Below are 15760 nucleotides of genomic sequence, written 5' to 3' on the forward strand. Positions count from 1 at the left end.
CCTATATGAGATGATGGATATTCACTAAACTTACTGTGATCATTATTCCAGGATGTCTGTAAGTCAAGTCATCATGCCGTATACCTTAAACTTATACAGTAGTATATGTCAATTATATCTCAATAAAAACTGGAAGACAAAAATTGAATCACTAAGCTCCTTGACCTATAAATTCCACTAGTAGGAATTCCACTTCTAGAAGTTCATCTTACAGAAATATGGACTCACCCACATGTGCATATATTATGTTATATATAGTGCAATTACAGAACCATGTGCAATAGAGTTCCTTTTAAAGTTATACAAATGGGTGTTTAAATACGTATGAGATAAAAATCTGGCATGTCATATTCCAAACTGCCTACCTTTGGGGAATAGGAACTTTATTTCTATCTTATACATTTTTGAATTAATTGAGAAAAATCTTACAATGAACACATATAAGTTAAATTTTTTATTTCAGAAATACATAAAAACAGAGTAAATAGCATAATGAAACCCATCAAGACTTAAAATATTTTGTCAAGTTTTTATACATTTAGGACAGCCTTCTCTTCCCTCTTCTTTTGCTATTGGAGAAACAGGTCACTTTTCCTACAAAACATCCCACATTCTGAGTTTGTCTGATTATTTCCATTGCACTTTCCCCATAGTTCTTGTAAACTGGAAATTGGACCTAAAGTTCTGAGTAGATGAAGCATCCACATTTTTGTCAACATGAGCCATGAAGTCTGATTGTTCTACTTTTGGGGGGTAGGAGGTAACTAGGTTTATTTATTTATTATTTTTCAAGTGGAGATACTGGGGATTGAACCCAGGACCTCCTGCATGCTCAGCATGCACTCTACCACTGACCTCTACCCTGCCCCTCATTGTTCTACTTCTAGTAATGCTAACGTTGGTCAGCGGGTTTCCAACCTGAAGTTGTGTTTTCCCCACAACCATCAATTGTCTGTGGAGAGATACTTTGGCATCCAGTTCCTCATTGGTCTCTCAGCTAATGACTTTGTTGTCTGAATCATTTATAAAATATTGAGATTCTCGATTTTTCTTCTTCACTTACTAGCTGGAATTCTGAAAAAAAAAATAAGCTTTCTACCATCAACTAGTGTTATTTTGTTGTAATACTTTTAAAAACTTATTTTTAAAAAGATATCTAACTATCAGAATTGCTGTGGGTCTTCCTATATAGACTGAGAGTATCTGGAAGGCAGATACTATGTATTGATCTTTGGAATCCTAATGCCTAGTATGGGATGGTGCCTAGGGTGCACTTAGTAAGCTAAACAAATCATTGAGCCAACTCAGAGACCTGGTGATCCCCTCCAAAGGGATCTGCTGGATCATATATTAGTCTTAAACTAACTTCAGAGAGTTCATTTAAAAGAGTTAATTTTGTAAATTAAGTTGCCAACTATAAATTGTCATTCACCACCTGGTTCTACGAGAATGAAGTCACTGACCACTGCAGTCACTGACCTTCAATACACCCGGAGAGGGGATCAGGCAGGACCCACTTTGTGCTCTGGGGAAAACTGGCAAAAAAAAAGGCCTTCAGATAGTTAGATATTTTCAGGAGAAGATTTTATGCGCCCAATTTCTTACGTCTCCCTGTATCCAGAAAAGTACTACAACCATTAGTAAGGACATCTGTGTGCTCCTTGTGACTAGCAGCAACCTGCCAAAACGTGTGCTTGGTTGCCCGTGCCGCCTTCACTGAGATCCCGCGTGTTTCCGGGGGCGTCCCTCCCAGCCCTCAGGCGGGCTGGCTCCCAGCGGGAGTCCTCGCTCTGCCCCAGCTGAAACTGAACTCACAACCCTGATCCTGTGCATTTATTTTTAGACAAAGTCCACCGTCAAATAAAAAGCCCGCTGCCGTAAAGAGTCTGCTTATTTGCAATTCAAAGTGAGAAAAAAATCTTACCTATTAACTCTGGGTGACAATTCTTTTTTTTGAGGTGGGGGTCCTGACTGTTTCTGTCAATTATTCATAACCCGGACAAATTGCTTTTATGATGACTTCTGACTTTTCCCAGTGAGGGGGAAAAACCCAACTAGAAATCAGAAAATACATGTTTTAGCCTCATGATTTAAAAAATACACCTTACCTTTAGCAGCACTCACTAAGATACAGCAGCACCAGGAGCTGTTTCACTGGGGTCGCTCACAAACCGCACAGAAAACCAGGCGCCGCTGTCCCCAGGGAGCCTGGAGGCGCGGCTTGGAGGCCCCGCCCGCGGCCCGGAGGCCCCGCCCGCGGCCCGCCCACGTGGCTCTAGCCCCGCCCCTCCGGCTCTACCCCGCAGCCTCTCCCCAGCCTCGTCGCCGCGCTCTTCTCTCCGGCAGGGGCGCCTCTTGGCCCGCCCACCCGCTTCCGGGGGGCCGTGCGGGGCTCCGGCGCGCCCGCCCTGACGTCATTGGTGTGCGCGCGCGCGTCGCTCGTGGGTGGCGAGCCCGCCATTGGCCCCTCTGGCTGAGCGGCGTCCCGCGGCTTGAGGGTCGGGGCCTAGCGTGGGGCGCGTGTCGCAGCGTCTCTCCCGGCCGCTTGCAGAGCTCCGTTATGGCGGCGGCGGAGGGGTCGAACGCGGCCGCACTTCCCGGTTCGGGTGCCGACGGCAGCGGCGAGTCGCCCGTGGTCGAAGGAAAAGGAGTTGGGGCGGCGGGCGAAGAGAAGGGCGCGGCCGCGAAGGGAGCGGAGGCCGTCGGGGACAGCGAGGAGGACGGCGAGGATGTGTTCGAGGTGGAGAAGATCCTGGACATGAAGACCGAGGGGGTACGTAGGGGCCGGGCCGCTCGGCGCCGCCGGGGCCGTGCTGGGGGCGGGGGCGGGGGCGGGGGATTCCTGCGCCGCAGGGTCACGTTGAAACGCTGCTTCGCTCCGTAGGCCATTGTCCCCGCCACCACCCCAGAGGGTGGCATCTCAGGTCTCCAGAACCGGAGCATCCTCGTCCCGGCTCCCTGCGCGTGGGGTCCCGGGAGTCCTCGGCGCGCCCCGCTCCCTCTCCGGTGGGGTCCTGCTCAGCTTCCCTGATCCCCGCAATGAGGTGCTTCCTCGTTTATGCCCTTGTGACCCTTTGTGTAGATCTCTGTTTTAGCATTGAGGGTATTGTCATTCTGTCCTGGCTTGTCTACTGTAGATTGTAGACTCCTTCAATACGGGGACTATGCTTTTTATTAATTTTTGTGTCACTAGCACTCTGATCCAGTGCCTAGCATGCAGTAATTGCTCAGTGTATATCAGACTGTTGAATGAGGGGATGAGTTGTGGGCTGGAGGCTGGGGGCAGGTGAGAGAGGATGGTGGAATGACGGACAATAGTCCGGTTGAGTCCAATAGGTGCAAGATGACCAAAGGCCCTACACGGTTGTCATTCTGTATATTGTGTTCTTTTTACTGTCTGTTATTTCCTATTTGTCATATGTTACTTTGTGTAAATTTTTTTGTCCATTCATTCAGCAGACTTTTTTTGTGTTCAGCTGCTGCATGGTAGGCGCTGTGTTAGGTCCTGAGGATGTAGAGACGAACTGAGTCAGACACCGTCGCTGACATTAAAATTCTGTCCAGTGGGGGATAAATAATCGAAATCCAGTGTCATTTATGTTGTTAGTTGCAATACAGTAAATATGGGAACATTTTTATGTGTAATTTCCCCAAATGGATTGTAAGTATCGAGGTGAGAGGGGAAGCAATCTTAGATTGCTTTGTAACACCTGTATTTATTTAACGGTGCTTGGCAGGTGGAAGATATCTTCAGAATTAAGATGCTTTACTTATTCATACAGTATTTAATTTTGCCAGTTCCAAGAATTGTCAGCATTGTACCTAAAGCCTCGTGTTCTAGTCAGAAGTAGATGAACCAAGAAACTTAAATGTTTAAGACAGTAAAGGAGGGTTAGACTTCAGTGATGTAAATTGAGTAAAAATTCTAGTTCTCAGGGCTTTGGATTTTTAGGTGCTTTTGTAAATGGGTGATTTGTAAGAACTACTTTATAAACGTTGCTGAGTGAGCCAGCCAGTTGACAAATATAAGGGTCCTGATAGCGATTTGTCAGAACTCCGTGTAACCCCACCCAAGTCAGGAAGTATAGGCTGCCAGCCTCAGAAATCCCTTTTGAACCCCTTTCTGATCAGTACTCCCTCCCACCCCTCAGAATCACTATCTTGCGTTGTTATGTGGTCATTGCCTTCTTGCTCTTTGTGTAATTTTCCCATCTAAGCATGCGTTCCTCAGTACTTCAGTTTTACCTGATTTTTTCCTTCATTTAAATGGAATCTCACTATTTGTCTGGTGTGAGGGTGCTCTTTTTGCTAAACAGTTTATCTTTGTGAGATTTAACCCATGTTATTGGAGCTGTAGTTTCTTTCATTTTTGTTACTGTGTAGTACAGTTGACCCTCAAACAAGACGGGGGCTAGGGGGTGTCTGACCCCCCCACAGTTGAAAATCCACGTATAACTTTTGACTCTCCCGAAAACTAACTACTGATAACCTTTTGTTGACCGGAAGCAGAAGCCTTACTTATAAACAGTTAACATATATTTTGTATGTTATGTGTTTATACTGTATTCTTAACAATAAAGTAAGCTAAAGGAAAAAATGTTAAGAAAATCATAAGGAAGAGAGAATATATCTTCAGTACCATATACCCTGAGTTAACCTCATCTGTTTACAAGGTGAATCGCCTGTCAGAACCTACATCAGTATTGTCTTACATGATGCAGAACACTGTAGATGTTACATGTATTACCAAAACTAGACATCAGAAATGAAAAGTAACATGAAAATGTAACAGTTCATGCATTGATGATAAAGCAGCAGCAGTACCATTCTTTACAGTGGCCTAGGGTAATCGATACAGCTGCTTCACGGCAGCCCAGCCTGTACACGAATGAATGAATGAATGAATCACTGGGAAATGTTTATGACATACAGTATTATAGTCATATTCATAATACAGTATTGGAAACACATTTTTAAAGACATCACTTACCTGTAATAATAATAGGCTGATACTCCTCATTTCTCCAATTACAAAAGAATATGTAACATAATTCTTTGAAAGCAGAGTTACAAAACATTAAGAAAACTGACACATTAATTTTATGTTAAATATCATTCACTTTATGCCTTTGTAATGATAGTCTAGTATCTACATATATTTTATGCATTCATGACATACTTAACCTTTTCTTAGTTTTTTCAACATTCTAGGCGATGTGGTTCATCTGTGACTTTTTTTAAAATTGTCATGTCTCTAAAAAATTTTCCGGTATAGTTATTGGAAGAAACCTGCATATACGTGGACCTTGCAGTTCAAACCCATGTTGTTAAAGGGCCAACTGTGTTCAGTTGTATGAATATATCACAGTATCTTTTCTCCTACTGTCTATGGGCATTTGGGCTGTTTCCAATTTCTGTGAATTTTATTGAACATGTCTCCTAGTGTATTGTGCACAAACGTTTCTTTGGTCATATACACCTAGGAGTCGAATTGTTCAGACATAAAGGATGCATATGTCTTTAGCTTTAAGTGGAAACTTTTTGAAAATGGCTGTACAGGTTTACATTCCTGCTAATGGTTTACAAGGATTCCTGTTGTTTCTCATCCTAACGTGATATTGTCAGTCTGCATATTTTTTAGCCAGTTGTGGTGGGGTATATGATAGTATTACCCACTTGTAATTTGTATTTCTCTGAATCCTTCTTTAGTAATCAGTGTTGAAATCATTGAGCATCTTTTCATGTTTATTATTTCATTTTTTTGCGTCATTTTATAAAGTGCCTGTTCAGTTTCTTTCTACTGAGTTGTCTGTCTGTATTGATTTGTTGCAGTCCTTATGTATTCTAGGTTCAAACCCTTTGTTGGTGATATCATGCAAATATCTTCCTGCTGTGTATTTTTGTAGTTCATATGATCAGTGTAGGAAAACTTCATCATGATGTTGAATGCTTTTTATGTCTGGTTTAAGAGATCTTTCCCTACCCTAAATATTCTGTAATTTTTTTCAATTGTTTTGCTTTTCAGGTATTATATTTACACTTCACTTGGAATTGATTTTGTGTAATTGATAGTGTAATGTAAGGATAAGTTTCATCAAACAAGTCTTTTTTGTTCTTTAATAATGCCTTGTAAATTTAAGAATCAACTTGTTAATGTCCTTGCACACATAAAAACTTGGAATTTTTATTGAGATTTACATTGAATCTGGATAAATTTAGGATCAATTTAATTTCTTTCAATAATTTTTATAGCTTTCTGTGTTGACGTCTTATTAAATTGACTTTTAGTTACAATTGGTATTTTTGATGCAGTGGTAAATTGTCTTTTGAAAAATTTCATTGTCTTATTGTTTGTTGCTCATATAAACATACAATTAATTTTTGTATATTTACCTTTTGTTAAAGAAATTTCCTTTATTTCTAGTTGCTAAATACTTCTACTATGAGTGGCCGTTGAATTATATTAAATTTTTTCCCTGCATCTATTGAGATGATTGCATAATTTTTCTCCGTTATTCCACTAATATGGTGAATTACATTGATTTCCTAATGTTAAATCAACTTTGTGTTCATAGAATAAACCAAAGTTGGTTGTGATATTACCCTTTATTAAATGTTAGATTATGTATTTCTTTATTATTTCATTTATTTCTGCTTTTTCTTTATAATTTTGTTTCCTTACTGTGTAAGTATTTCTCTAACATCTTAAGGTGAATACATAGCCTACTGTTCTTATTTTTATTTTGTTTAAATGGAAGTGCTGGGGATTCAATCCAGGACCTCATGCATGGTAAGCATGCACTCTACCACCGAGCTATACCCTCCCCCCATAGCTCACTGTTTTTAGCCTTTTTTGTAAATTGTATGTCTTTAGGACTGTAAATTACCCTCTAATCCTACTTTAGTTGAAGCTCGTAAATTATGTAACATGTTTGGTTTCATCCAGATAAAATTATTTTCCAATTTCCGTAAGTTACGTACAAATATATTGCATAATTTCCCAACATTTGAGTATAAGTAAATGTTTTCGTGTACTTTAAAAGGATTTTTTATTTTAACTGACATATTCTTATATTGTTTTGCATTGAATATTGCTTGATTAATTGTGTTATTTAAAACCTGTAATACAGCTGCCAGCAAGCAAATTGGCTGTTACTTATAAACTTGAAACTCTGGGAATATGGGAAAGTAATTTGAAAATACTTTGAATGCAGGGGGTTATTCTCTACTTCATATTCCTAATATTATTGATATTTTAACTCATTTTTTATGATGTGTTTAAAGCAATACTAAAACAGATCAGGTATCGTTATTTCTATTATTAACATAAAGTCCTTGAAATGCTTAAATACAGTTGCATTTTTTCTTAATATTTCATATTTTTAATACACTCGGACTCAGTGGCCTTGAGACTTTTTTAAACAAGAAAATTTAATTACCTCGTGTATATAATCTGGGAGGATAGGAGGACTGTCTGCTGCCCTTTAGTTTGGCTCACTGACTAAGCTAAAAGAAAACTTGGCTACCAAGAAAATAGACTATTTGGGGAACTTTGAAGATGAGTTGAGAGATCCCAGGGCTATTGTGAAAATTTTTAATACACAGCAAAGCCCTGCGCAGTATTTGGATAGACGTGACTCCTGTAAAAGAACATGTAGTTTAGAGATTTCATTTGTTTTGTATACTGCTGTACCCCTGAGACTCAAAAGGTTCCTGACACATAGTGATACCCAATAAATATTTGTTGAATAAATGAGTGAATCAAAACTGCTGAAATAAAAGCTGTAACAGTGACTTAAATCTGGAGCCAGAACTGGAGTATACTCTGTAATACTTGAGGATGTTTGTTCATACCCCTCGTTCTCATTGACTGGATCAGATTTAGTTGATAACTAGCATGAAGTTTATATATGTGTTCTTTGTTGAAATAAAACTTTACTAGTTTTCTGACTGCTTTTTTTAAATCAGAAAAGCTGCAGAAATTATATGGAATCTCCCATAGGCCTTCACCCAGATCCCCCAATTATTAATATTGGCTTTAATTTTTTTCCTCTATTTGTGTACATTTTTTTTCCTGGCCCATTTGAAAGTAAATAGTGTGGGGTTTTTTTTAACCTGCATTTAGTAACAAATTTACCACTATTTTTATGCACACAGAAATAACATGGCCCACCAATCAGGATGGTTTGTTTCCGTGCCGTTACTGGGTACATTCAGGTACCTTATGATTATGAGGTATCCTGCACTCTGCCATGATGATGTAACTCTTTATGTGATGCTTCTACCAAGATCAAGAAGACTGCTCTTTCTAAAGGCAGTATTGCACACTGTTGACTAGGATTTCTTTTCCTCTGCCTCTGTTCATACGGGTTGAACAACCATGCTGTCTCTCCTGGGTTTATCGTCAGTTTTAACTGCACCTTCGTAGAGGCTCTTTCCAAGTCGTACACTAGTAGTTTTCTCTTTGAGCAGTTTTGCTAAAAAAAATGTGTATACATTTTCTGTTGTTATAATCACTGTCCCCCTGCCCAGTTAGGTGGCTGAGCCATTAAACTGACATAGACTTTTAATTATTACATTAAAATTGTAAGGATTTTCAGGATTATTTTTGAAAGTTAAGAGATTAAGTCTATTCTTTTTCATTATTTCTTAGTTTCTAACCCTAGTGGATGCGGCTGCTTGGTGTTTCCACAGACAGCAGAATGACTGAAAGGCAGTGTGCCCATATGTGCAGGGTGAAATGGGAGGGACAGTGCCTGGCCCTCAGTTTGGAAGTTTATTGCCTTGGTGGTTGTGTGAATAAAATCAGAAGAGTGTTAAGTGTGTAGCTAGATTGGTACAGTTCATGCAGAAAACTTTTGCATGAGTGTGTTCTTGCTTCTCAGTGAGATTGGGTATTGAGCAGAAAAGAAAAATCAAAAATATGGAGAAGTGAAAAATTGGGATATATATGATGAAGATTTAATAGCCATCAGATGTTTAAAGGAATTCTTATAAATGAGCAGGAAAATGGGCAAAAGACAAGTAGGTAACTTTAAAATTTATTGTCTTACCAGTGAGTGTGTATATGTCCATGAATGACTGAAAAATTGTGCTGAACACTGGAATTTGACACAACATTGTAAAATGATAATAAATCAATAAAAAATGTTAAAACAAAAACAAAAAAAAGTAAAAGAAAAAAGATAAAAAAATTTATTGTCTTACATATATAGATCTTAAAATTTTCCATTTTACCTATTTTTAAGTATAGGTTCAGTGGCATTAAGTCCATCCACACTGTGGTGCAGCCGCCCCCACCGTCTGTCTCCAGAACTACGTCACCTTCCCGAACTGAAGCTCTGTCCCTGCCAAACACTGACTCCTGCTCTTCCTCCCGCAGCCCCGGCAGCCCCCATCCTCCTCTCCGTCCCTAGGAATCTGCCTGGTCTAGGTGCTTCGTGTAAATGGAATCACAGATGTCTTCCCTCTGCACCTGGCTTACTTCACCTAGCATGGTGTTTTTAAGGTCGGTCCCTGTTGTAGCATGCATCAGGATCTCCTTCCCACTTAGGGCTGAGTAGTGCCTCGTGTGTATATACCACGTTTTGTTGATACATTCGTCTGCTGATTGTTTGGGTTGTTTCCCACTTTTTAGCTCTTGTGAATAACGCAGCACTGGACGTGTGTGTACAAATACCTGTTTGAGTCCCTGTTTTTGGTTCTTTGGGGTATATACCTTGGAGTGGAATTGCTGGATTATGAGGTAATGCTGTTTTACCTCCTTGATTAAGTTTATTCCTGACTGTTTTATTCGTTAGATGCTGTTATAAGTGGAGTTGCTTTCTTAATTTCCTTTTTAGATTGTGTGTTACAGATGTATAGATACACAGCTGATTTTTGTGTGTCTTGTACTCTACAACCTTGCTGAGTTTGCTTATTAGATCTGATTACTTTCTTGTGGGTTCTTTGGGATTTTTTATATATAGAATCGTATCACCTGTGAATATAGTTTTCCTTCTTTCCAACTTGGACACTTTCTGTGTCTTTTTCTTACCTCATGGCTCTGGCTGGAACCTCCAGCACGACGTCGAGCAGCAGTGGTGAAAGCGGGCGCGTGACAGGGAGTTTCTCAAAGAAACAGCGTAAGTGGTTTAACGACAGTCTTGTAAGTGGACGTGGTGAATGGCGGGGGTCGGCAGGCTTTTTCTGTAAATCGCCATATGGTGGACATTTTAGACTTAGACCGTTTAGAGGCAGTTTTGGGAATTATTTTACAGTTAGTGTTTCCTATCATGGTAGAAATGTGACTTCACTCTCCTAAAAAAATGCCTTCTTTCTCTCAAAGACAGGGATCTTCCCTCTCGGGAACTCAGTAGACTGTGTTACCTGATCTGCCCTCAGGGCTCAGGGACCGCCTTGGCACTGCGGGTAATTCTTCACGTGCAGCCCAGGTCCTGGGTTCCGATTTCAGCTGAACTACTTTTTAGCTGTATAATCTTCACTTGTTACTAAGTCTGTAAAATGAGTAGTAACTTCACAGGGTTGTTCTGAAGATTAAGTGAGCTAATAAATGCCAAGGTTTAGACAGTGCACAGCACATTGTGAAACACTTGATGTGAATATGATTCTTCTTTTGATTTGTTTTCATGTGTGTTTTACTTTTTTAATAAATAAAATTGACTTAGAAGGTTATATTAGTTTCAGGTGTGCAAGATAGTGATGTGACGACTTGTTGTCAACCAACTACAAATGTAGAATCATTCCTTGCTTACGAGATGAGTGGAACCAGAGGCAGCCTGTTCTGCAGGCTGCTCTGAAGCTTGCTGACCCCTGATGTGGGAGGGTGGGCTCTTGTGTCTGGTCAAGTATAAATTGGAGCAGCTTTTCTGGAAGGCATTTGACAGTCTGTTCTTACAATGTTTAAATGGCTTTATTACTTGATCGCATCGGTCTCTCCTTTGGGAATTTATTCTAACAAGCTAAGCAGAGTTACAGCTTTACTTATAAAAACACAAGTTGGAAACAAAACAACCTTTGGTTTCCAGAGGGGGAGTTGGCATTGATTTTTGGTTGTATTTTTAAAATGGAATAATGTTCAGTCCTAAAAATTATGTTTTTGGATAATGCTAAAATGAGAAATGTTTGATCTGTAAGTGAGAAAGCAAGATAAAACTGGTAGTGTGCCGTGCTAACTGGTGCCTGCGGGCCCCATACCTCCAGCCCTTAGGCGTCTGCCTGCTGGTCTTCGAAGAAGAGGGAGTCCTGACGGGTATTTGCCCTCAGAATTAGCAGCCCTGGGAGATGGCTAATCTCACCAGAGCTCAGGCTGACTGGTCTCAGCCCACTTTCCTCCTTGTCAGAGTCATAAATCCCACCACCCTGCTGGTGTCAGCTGGTGTCTCTGTCTCACGGGGCCACAAATCCACGCTCTTCTGGTGAACCAAGGCCCCTGCCTCACTTAGAGCCAGTCAGAAATCTCTTCCCTGTCCCTCTGCGTTCACAGCCCTTTCCCCAGTTAAAAGGCACTGCACGCTCACAGGCATGCTCACAGGCATCTCTCGTCTGTGTGGCCCGCTGTTGCCTGTAGCAGCGAACCTATTAAACTTTCCTTCATTCTTAATCTTCTCCTTGCCTTGAGTAAATTCTTTTACTGCTTGTGACACGCCCTCCCTGTGTCCCCCCACATGGTATTATTCCAGTGTTTTAAATATATAAAATACATACTTATAAATGCAGACCATGAAGGAAATAGGTCAAATTGTTACCAGTATTTTTGGGTGACTTTTATTGGGGTTTTCCTGTTTTTCATTGATTTTCAAAGGTTGCACATTGCTTATATAATCGGAAAAAGACCTCAGTCTTGGGTTTATAAAAAATGGATCACTGATGCTATGGTTTCAATTTTTTATTTTAATTTTTTTTTAAATTGAGGTACAGTTGACATATAACATTATAATAGTTTTAGGTGTACAGCATAATGATTTGATATTTGTACACATTGTGAAATGATCTCCACAGTAAGTCTAGTTAAAATCTAAAAAATTCTATTCTTGCGATGAGAGCCTTTCATCTCTACATTCTTAGCAACTTTAAAATCTGCACTGCAGTATTATTAACTGTAGTCACCATGCTGTACACTTACCACACACCCAGGACGTGTTTATTTTATACCTGGAAGTTTGTGCCTTTTGACCCCTTTCACCTATTTTTCCCACCCCCACCCCCTGCCTCTGGCATTCACCAATCTGTTCTCTGTATCTGTGAGCGTGGGGTTTTGGTTTTGCTTTTTTGTTTGCTCTTTTTATATTCCATGTATAAGTAAGATCATATAGTATTTATCTATCTCTTTCTGACTTATTTCACTTATCATAATGCTCTTGAGGCCCATCCATGTTGTTGCAAATGGCAAGATTTCATTCTTTTTTTATTGCTGAAATAATATTCCTCTGTGTGTGCACACATGCATATACGTGTGGTCTATGTGATTACGTATACGTGTGTGTGTCTGTATACACACATCACATTTATCTGTTCATTAATTTTTTGGTGGACACTTGGGTAATTTCCACTTTTGGCTGTTGTAAATAATGCTGCAGTGGTCCTAGGGGTATGCATACCTTTCTGAGTTAGTGTTTCCACTTCTGTGGATAAATACCCAGATGTGGGATGGCTGAATCATATGATAGGTTTGTTTTAATTTTTTCAGGGTCTCCCATAGTGGTTTTCATAGTGACTGCACTAATTTACAGTCTCACCCAAAAGTGCACGAATTCCCTTTTCTGCATATCCTCGTCAACACTTGATATTTCTTGTCTTTTTGGTAACAGCCATTCTGACAGGTGTTAGGTGATAGCTCATTGTGGTTTTGATCTGCGTTTTCCCGATGATTGGTGGTTTTGAGCATCTTCTCAGGTACCTGTTGGCATCTGCATGTTGTCTTTGGAAAAAGGCCTATTCAGCTCTTCTGCCCATTTTTTAATCAGATTGTGTTTTGCTATTTGGTTGTGTCAGTTCTTCATATATTTTGGATATTGACTCCGTGTCAGATACATGATTTGCAAATATTCTTGCGTTCAGTAGGTTGCTTTTTCATTTTGTTGACTGTTTCCTTTGCTGTTTGGAAGCTTTTTAGTTTGATGTAGTCCCACTTGTTTATTTTGTTTTTGTTGCTTTTGCTTTTGGTGTGATTGTGTCTGTGTGTGTGTGTGTGTTTTAAGCCACTTGCTTCAGGAGAAGAACATTCTCTTCTTTTTAATTTGTTTTATTGTTGTGTTATTTAATTTAAAAACTCGTTATTAAACGAAAAGTAATACATGCAAAATAGATTGAAGATTGAATCGCCTTCTTTCCTCTTCCCCAGAAAGTGTTAGAATTACCAGCTTCTTGTGTCTTGAGAGGGCATTTTAAGAGGAAACTTTCAGGCGATTCCTGTTAGGAGGGGAGAGAAGTTAAACTACGATCCTTTACCATCCCACGATAGTAAGCAGTTGCCCTCTGAGGGAACCTGCGGCTGGATTTAGATTGAACAGACTTTTCTTACTTGTTTTAAGGAATTCGCAAATGATCTCAGAAAGTGAACGTTCTTTTTTCTTTTTTTTGACCCCTGCGTAGGCCAGACTTTTTTTTGACTCTTTTGTATAACACTTCTGAGCAGACGGGGACCTCCCATAGAGGAAGTGATAAGTTGTTTATAGTTTCTCCAAGCTTTTATTAGTTTCTAGGATGCATTCAGTAATTTCATCATATAGTGTTTATGCTGTCTATGATTCCAGCTAACTTTCCCCATTTTTAAGGGAGCCATGGATAAGTGCATTTTTTAAAGTTTTTTATTTTTTTAAAGGAGGGTTTTTTATTCCTGACTCACTTTTTTTTTTTAATTTTTGTCTCTTTTGGGTGGTGTAATTAGGTTTATGTATGTATGTATGTGTTACGTATTTAATGGAGGTGCTGGGGTTGGGCTCAGGAGGCACTCTGCCACCGAACTGTGCACTCCCCCCGCAATGCGAGCATTCTTTACCGTGATTTTAATCTCCATTTCAAGTTGGTTCGCGTATTCTCAGCAGCTATATGGCTTTGGAAATTTAATCAAGTCTAATGTCTTTTGTTTGCCTGTTTTTAATTTATGTAACAGGGTAGGATCCTTTATAAAGTTCGATGGAAGGGATACACGTCAGATGATGATACCTGGGAGCCGGAGGTTCATCTCGAAGATTGTAAAGAAGTTCTTCTGGAATTTAGGAAGAAGGTTGCAGATAACAAAGCTAAATCAGTCAAGAAGGATGTTCAGGTATTATGTTTTATCTCATAGGTTTTTTTTTTTAGTACAATATGTTTATTATAAATTTTACTGATAGAATGTACTGTAAGGAATTTTTGAATAATAATAAAATATTACAATATTCCTGTTGTAAATTCTGTATGGCCAGCTGATTCTCACAGAATGCTCTCGTTGATTTTTGCCAAACCCTTCTATCTGTGGCCAACCTGTGATTACAGTTGACGACCAGGTATGGTTTGGACGTGTTGATTAATATTTTCCTTCAAGTAAGAGTAAGATGACAGTGGAGAGAGAAGAGATATGTTGAAGCTTTGCTTGTTTGTCCCTGGTGTGAGCAGCGTGTTTTGTATCCCCAGGGGGTATTTTTTGTGCTATGCACGTTACTACTACAGATGCAACGCATACTTTTATATTTAATCTGCGTTATTAGCGTATTTCTAATGTCTGATCTTTCTGCCAGTTAAAACAATCCTTAGATCACTTTATATAGCTATACATTTAAATCTATTTCAGATTATTCACAGGTCTGATTATTCTGGTCTTTTTTTTTTTCTCTTCTCTTTCCACTTCAGTTTTTAGCTACTTTGCTGCTTTTTTGTAGCTCTTGCTGATGGCAGGGAAGGATGAAGAGAGAAGGGAACTCAGATGAGTCAAACTTACGTCAGGAGCAGTTTGGGAAAGGGTCTGATGGGGCCCGGAGTGGGATGATGTTAACACTAGCGTGCAGGTTTGGTTTAAGGGCTTCTTTCTGTGGGTTTGTCCGTTACTTTATCCTTGGTTTTCATGTTCCACACACTGAACTGGCTTTACTGATGGATCTTGTACAAATTTCCCATTTACCCTTCCATGGAAATTTCATTTATAAATGGAACCCACTCTCATTGCTTTTGGTTTTAGTTTTCATTTTTAGAAATAATATTAAGTGTGGTGATTGTTAACAGTAGTAGCAGTGGTGGAGGCATCCTGTTTACACCAGCTTGTGTACTGTGGATGGGCAGACACTGGGCCAGCACTTGTGTGGATTCAGACGAGAAACTGAGGCTTAGATGAGTTAAGGAGCCAGCCCAAGTTCACCAGTTAGTCCTGATAGGGCCAGGAAGCTACACTGGTTATCACTGTTAACCACTGTGATAGGTTGTCTTTTGGTTTGGGCTGCGCTTTGAAATCCATTTAGAGGAGTGGCGTTACCAGTTTTTAAAAATGTTTTGTAGTGGCAAGGTCTTTAATAAATAGTTTTTAAATTACTAAGCAAAATCTTCAGTACTTTTAAAATTTTTATAAAGGAAATTCTTTACAAAATGAGTTCAGGTTGAAGCAGAGACTTTAAATTTTTAAGTATAACAGTAGTTGTACTTCACTTTTCTAGAGTGGGTGTCTGCTCCCTCCTTCCCTGTTTCTTTCTCTGCAAATTCTGCACAAACAGTGCACCTGTCTTAGTAAGTGATTGGTGCATGTGACTTTCAAAATTTAGACATTTTGATGGACATCTTCTTAAACTAT

General features: G+C 39.7%; 1 protein-coding gene across 3 annotated transcripts in view; it reads left to right on the top strand.

Moving 5' to 3' along the window:
• The first annotated feature begins 2400 nt into the window (after nucleotides 1-2400).
• The window catches only part of MPHOSPH8 (M-phase phosphoprotein 8), a 40803-nt gene continuing 27443 nt past the window's right edge, over nucleotides 2401-15760 (top strand). For 2 of the 3 annotated variants that reach the window (XR_012511581.1, XM_074377853.1), the window contains exons 1-2: nucleotides 2401-2773; nucleotides 14114-14269. Coding sequence is in view for 2 of the 3 variants with exons in the window: in XM_074377853.1 (XP_074233954.1) it covers nucleotides 2561-2773; nucleotides 14114-14269 (369 nt within the window). In the remaining variant the exon portion in view is untranslated. The remainder of the gene's footprint in view (nucleotides 2774-14113; nucleotides 14270-15760) is intronic. The other variant, XM_074377852.1, reaches the window with a different exon arrangement.

The sequence above is a fragment of the Camelus bactrianus genome, chromosome 14 (genome assembly GCF_048773025.1).
Source record: "Camelus bactrianus isolate YW-2024 breed Bactrian camel chromosome 14, ASM4877302v1, whole genome shotgun sequence".
NCBI lineage: Eukaryota > Metazoa > Chordata > Mammalia > Artiodactyla > Camelidae > Camelus > Camelus bactrianus.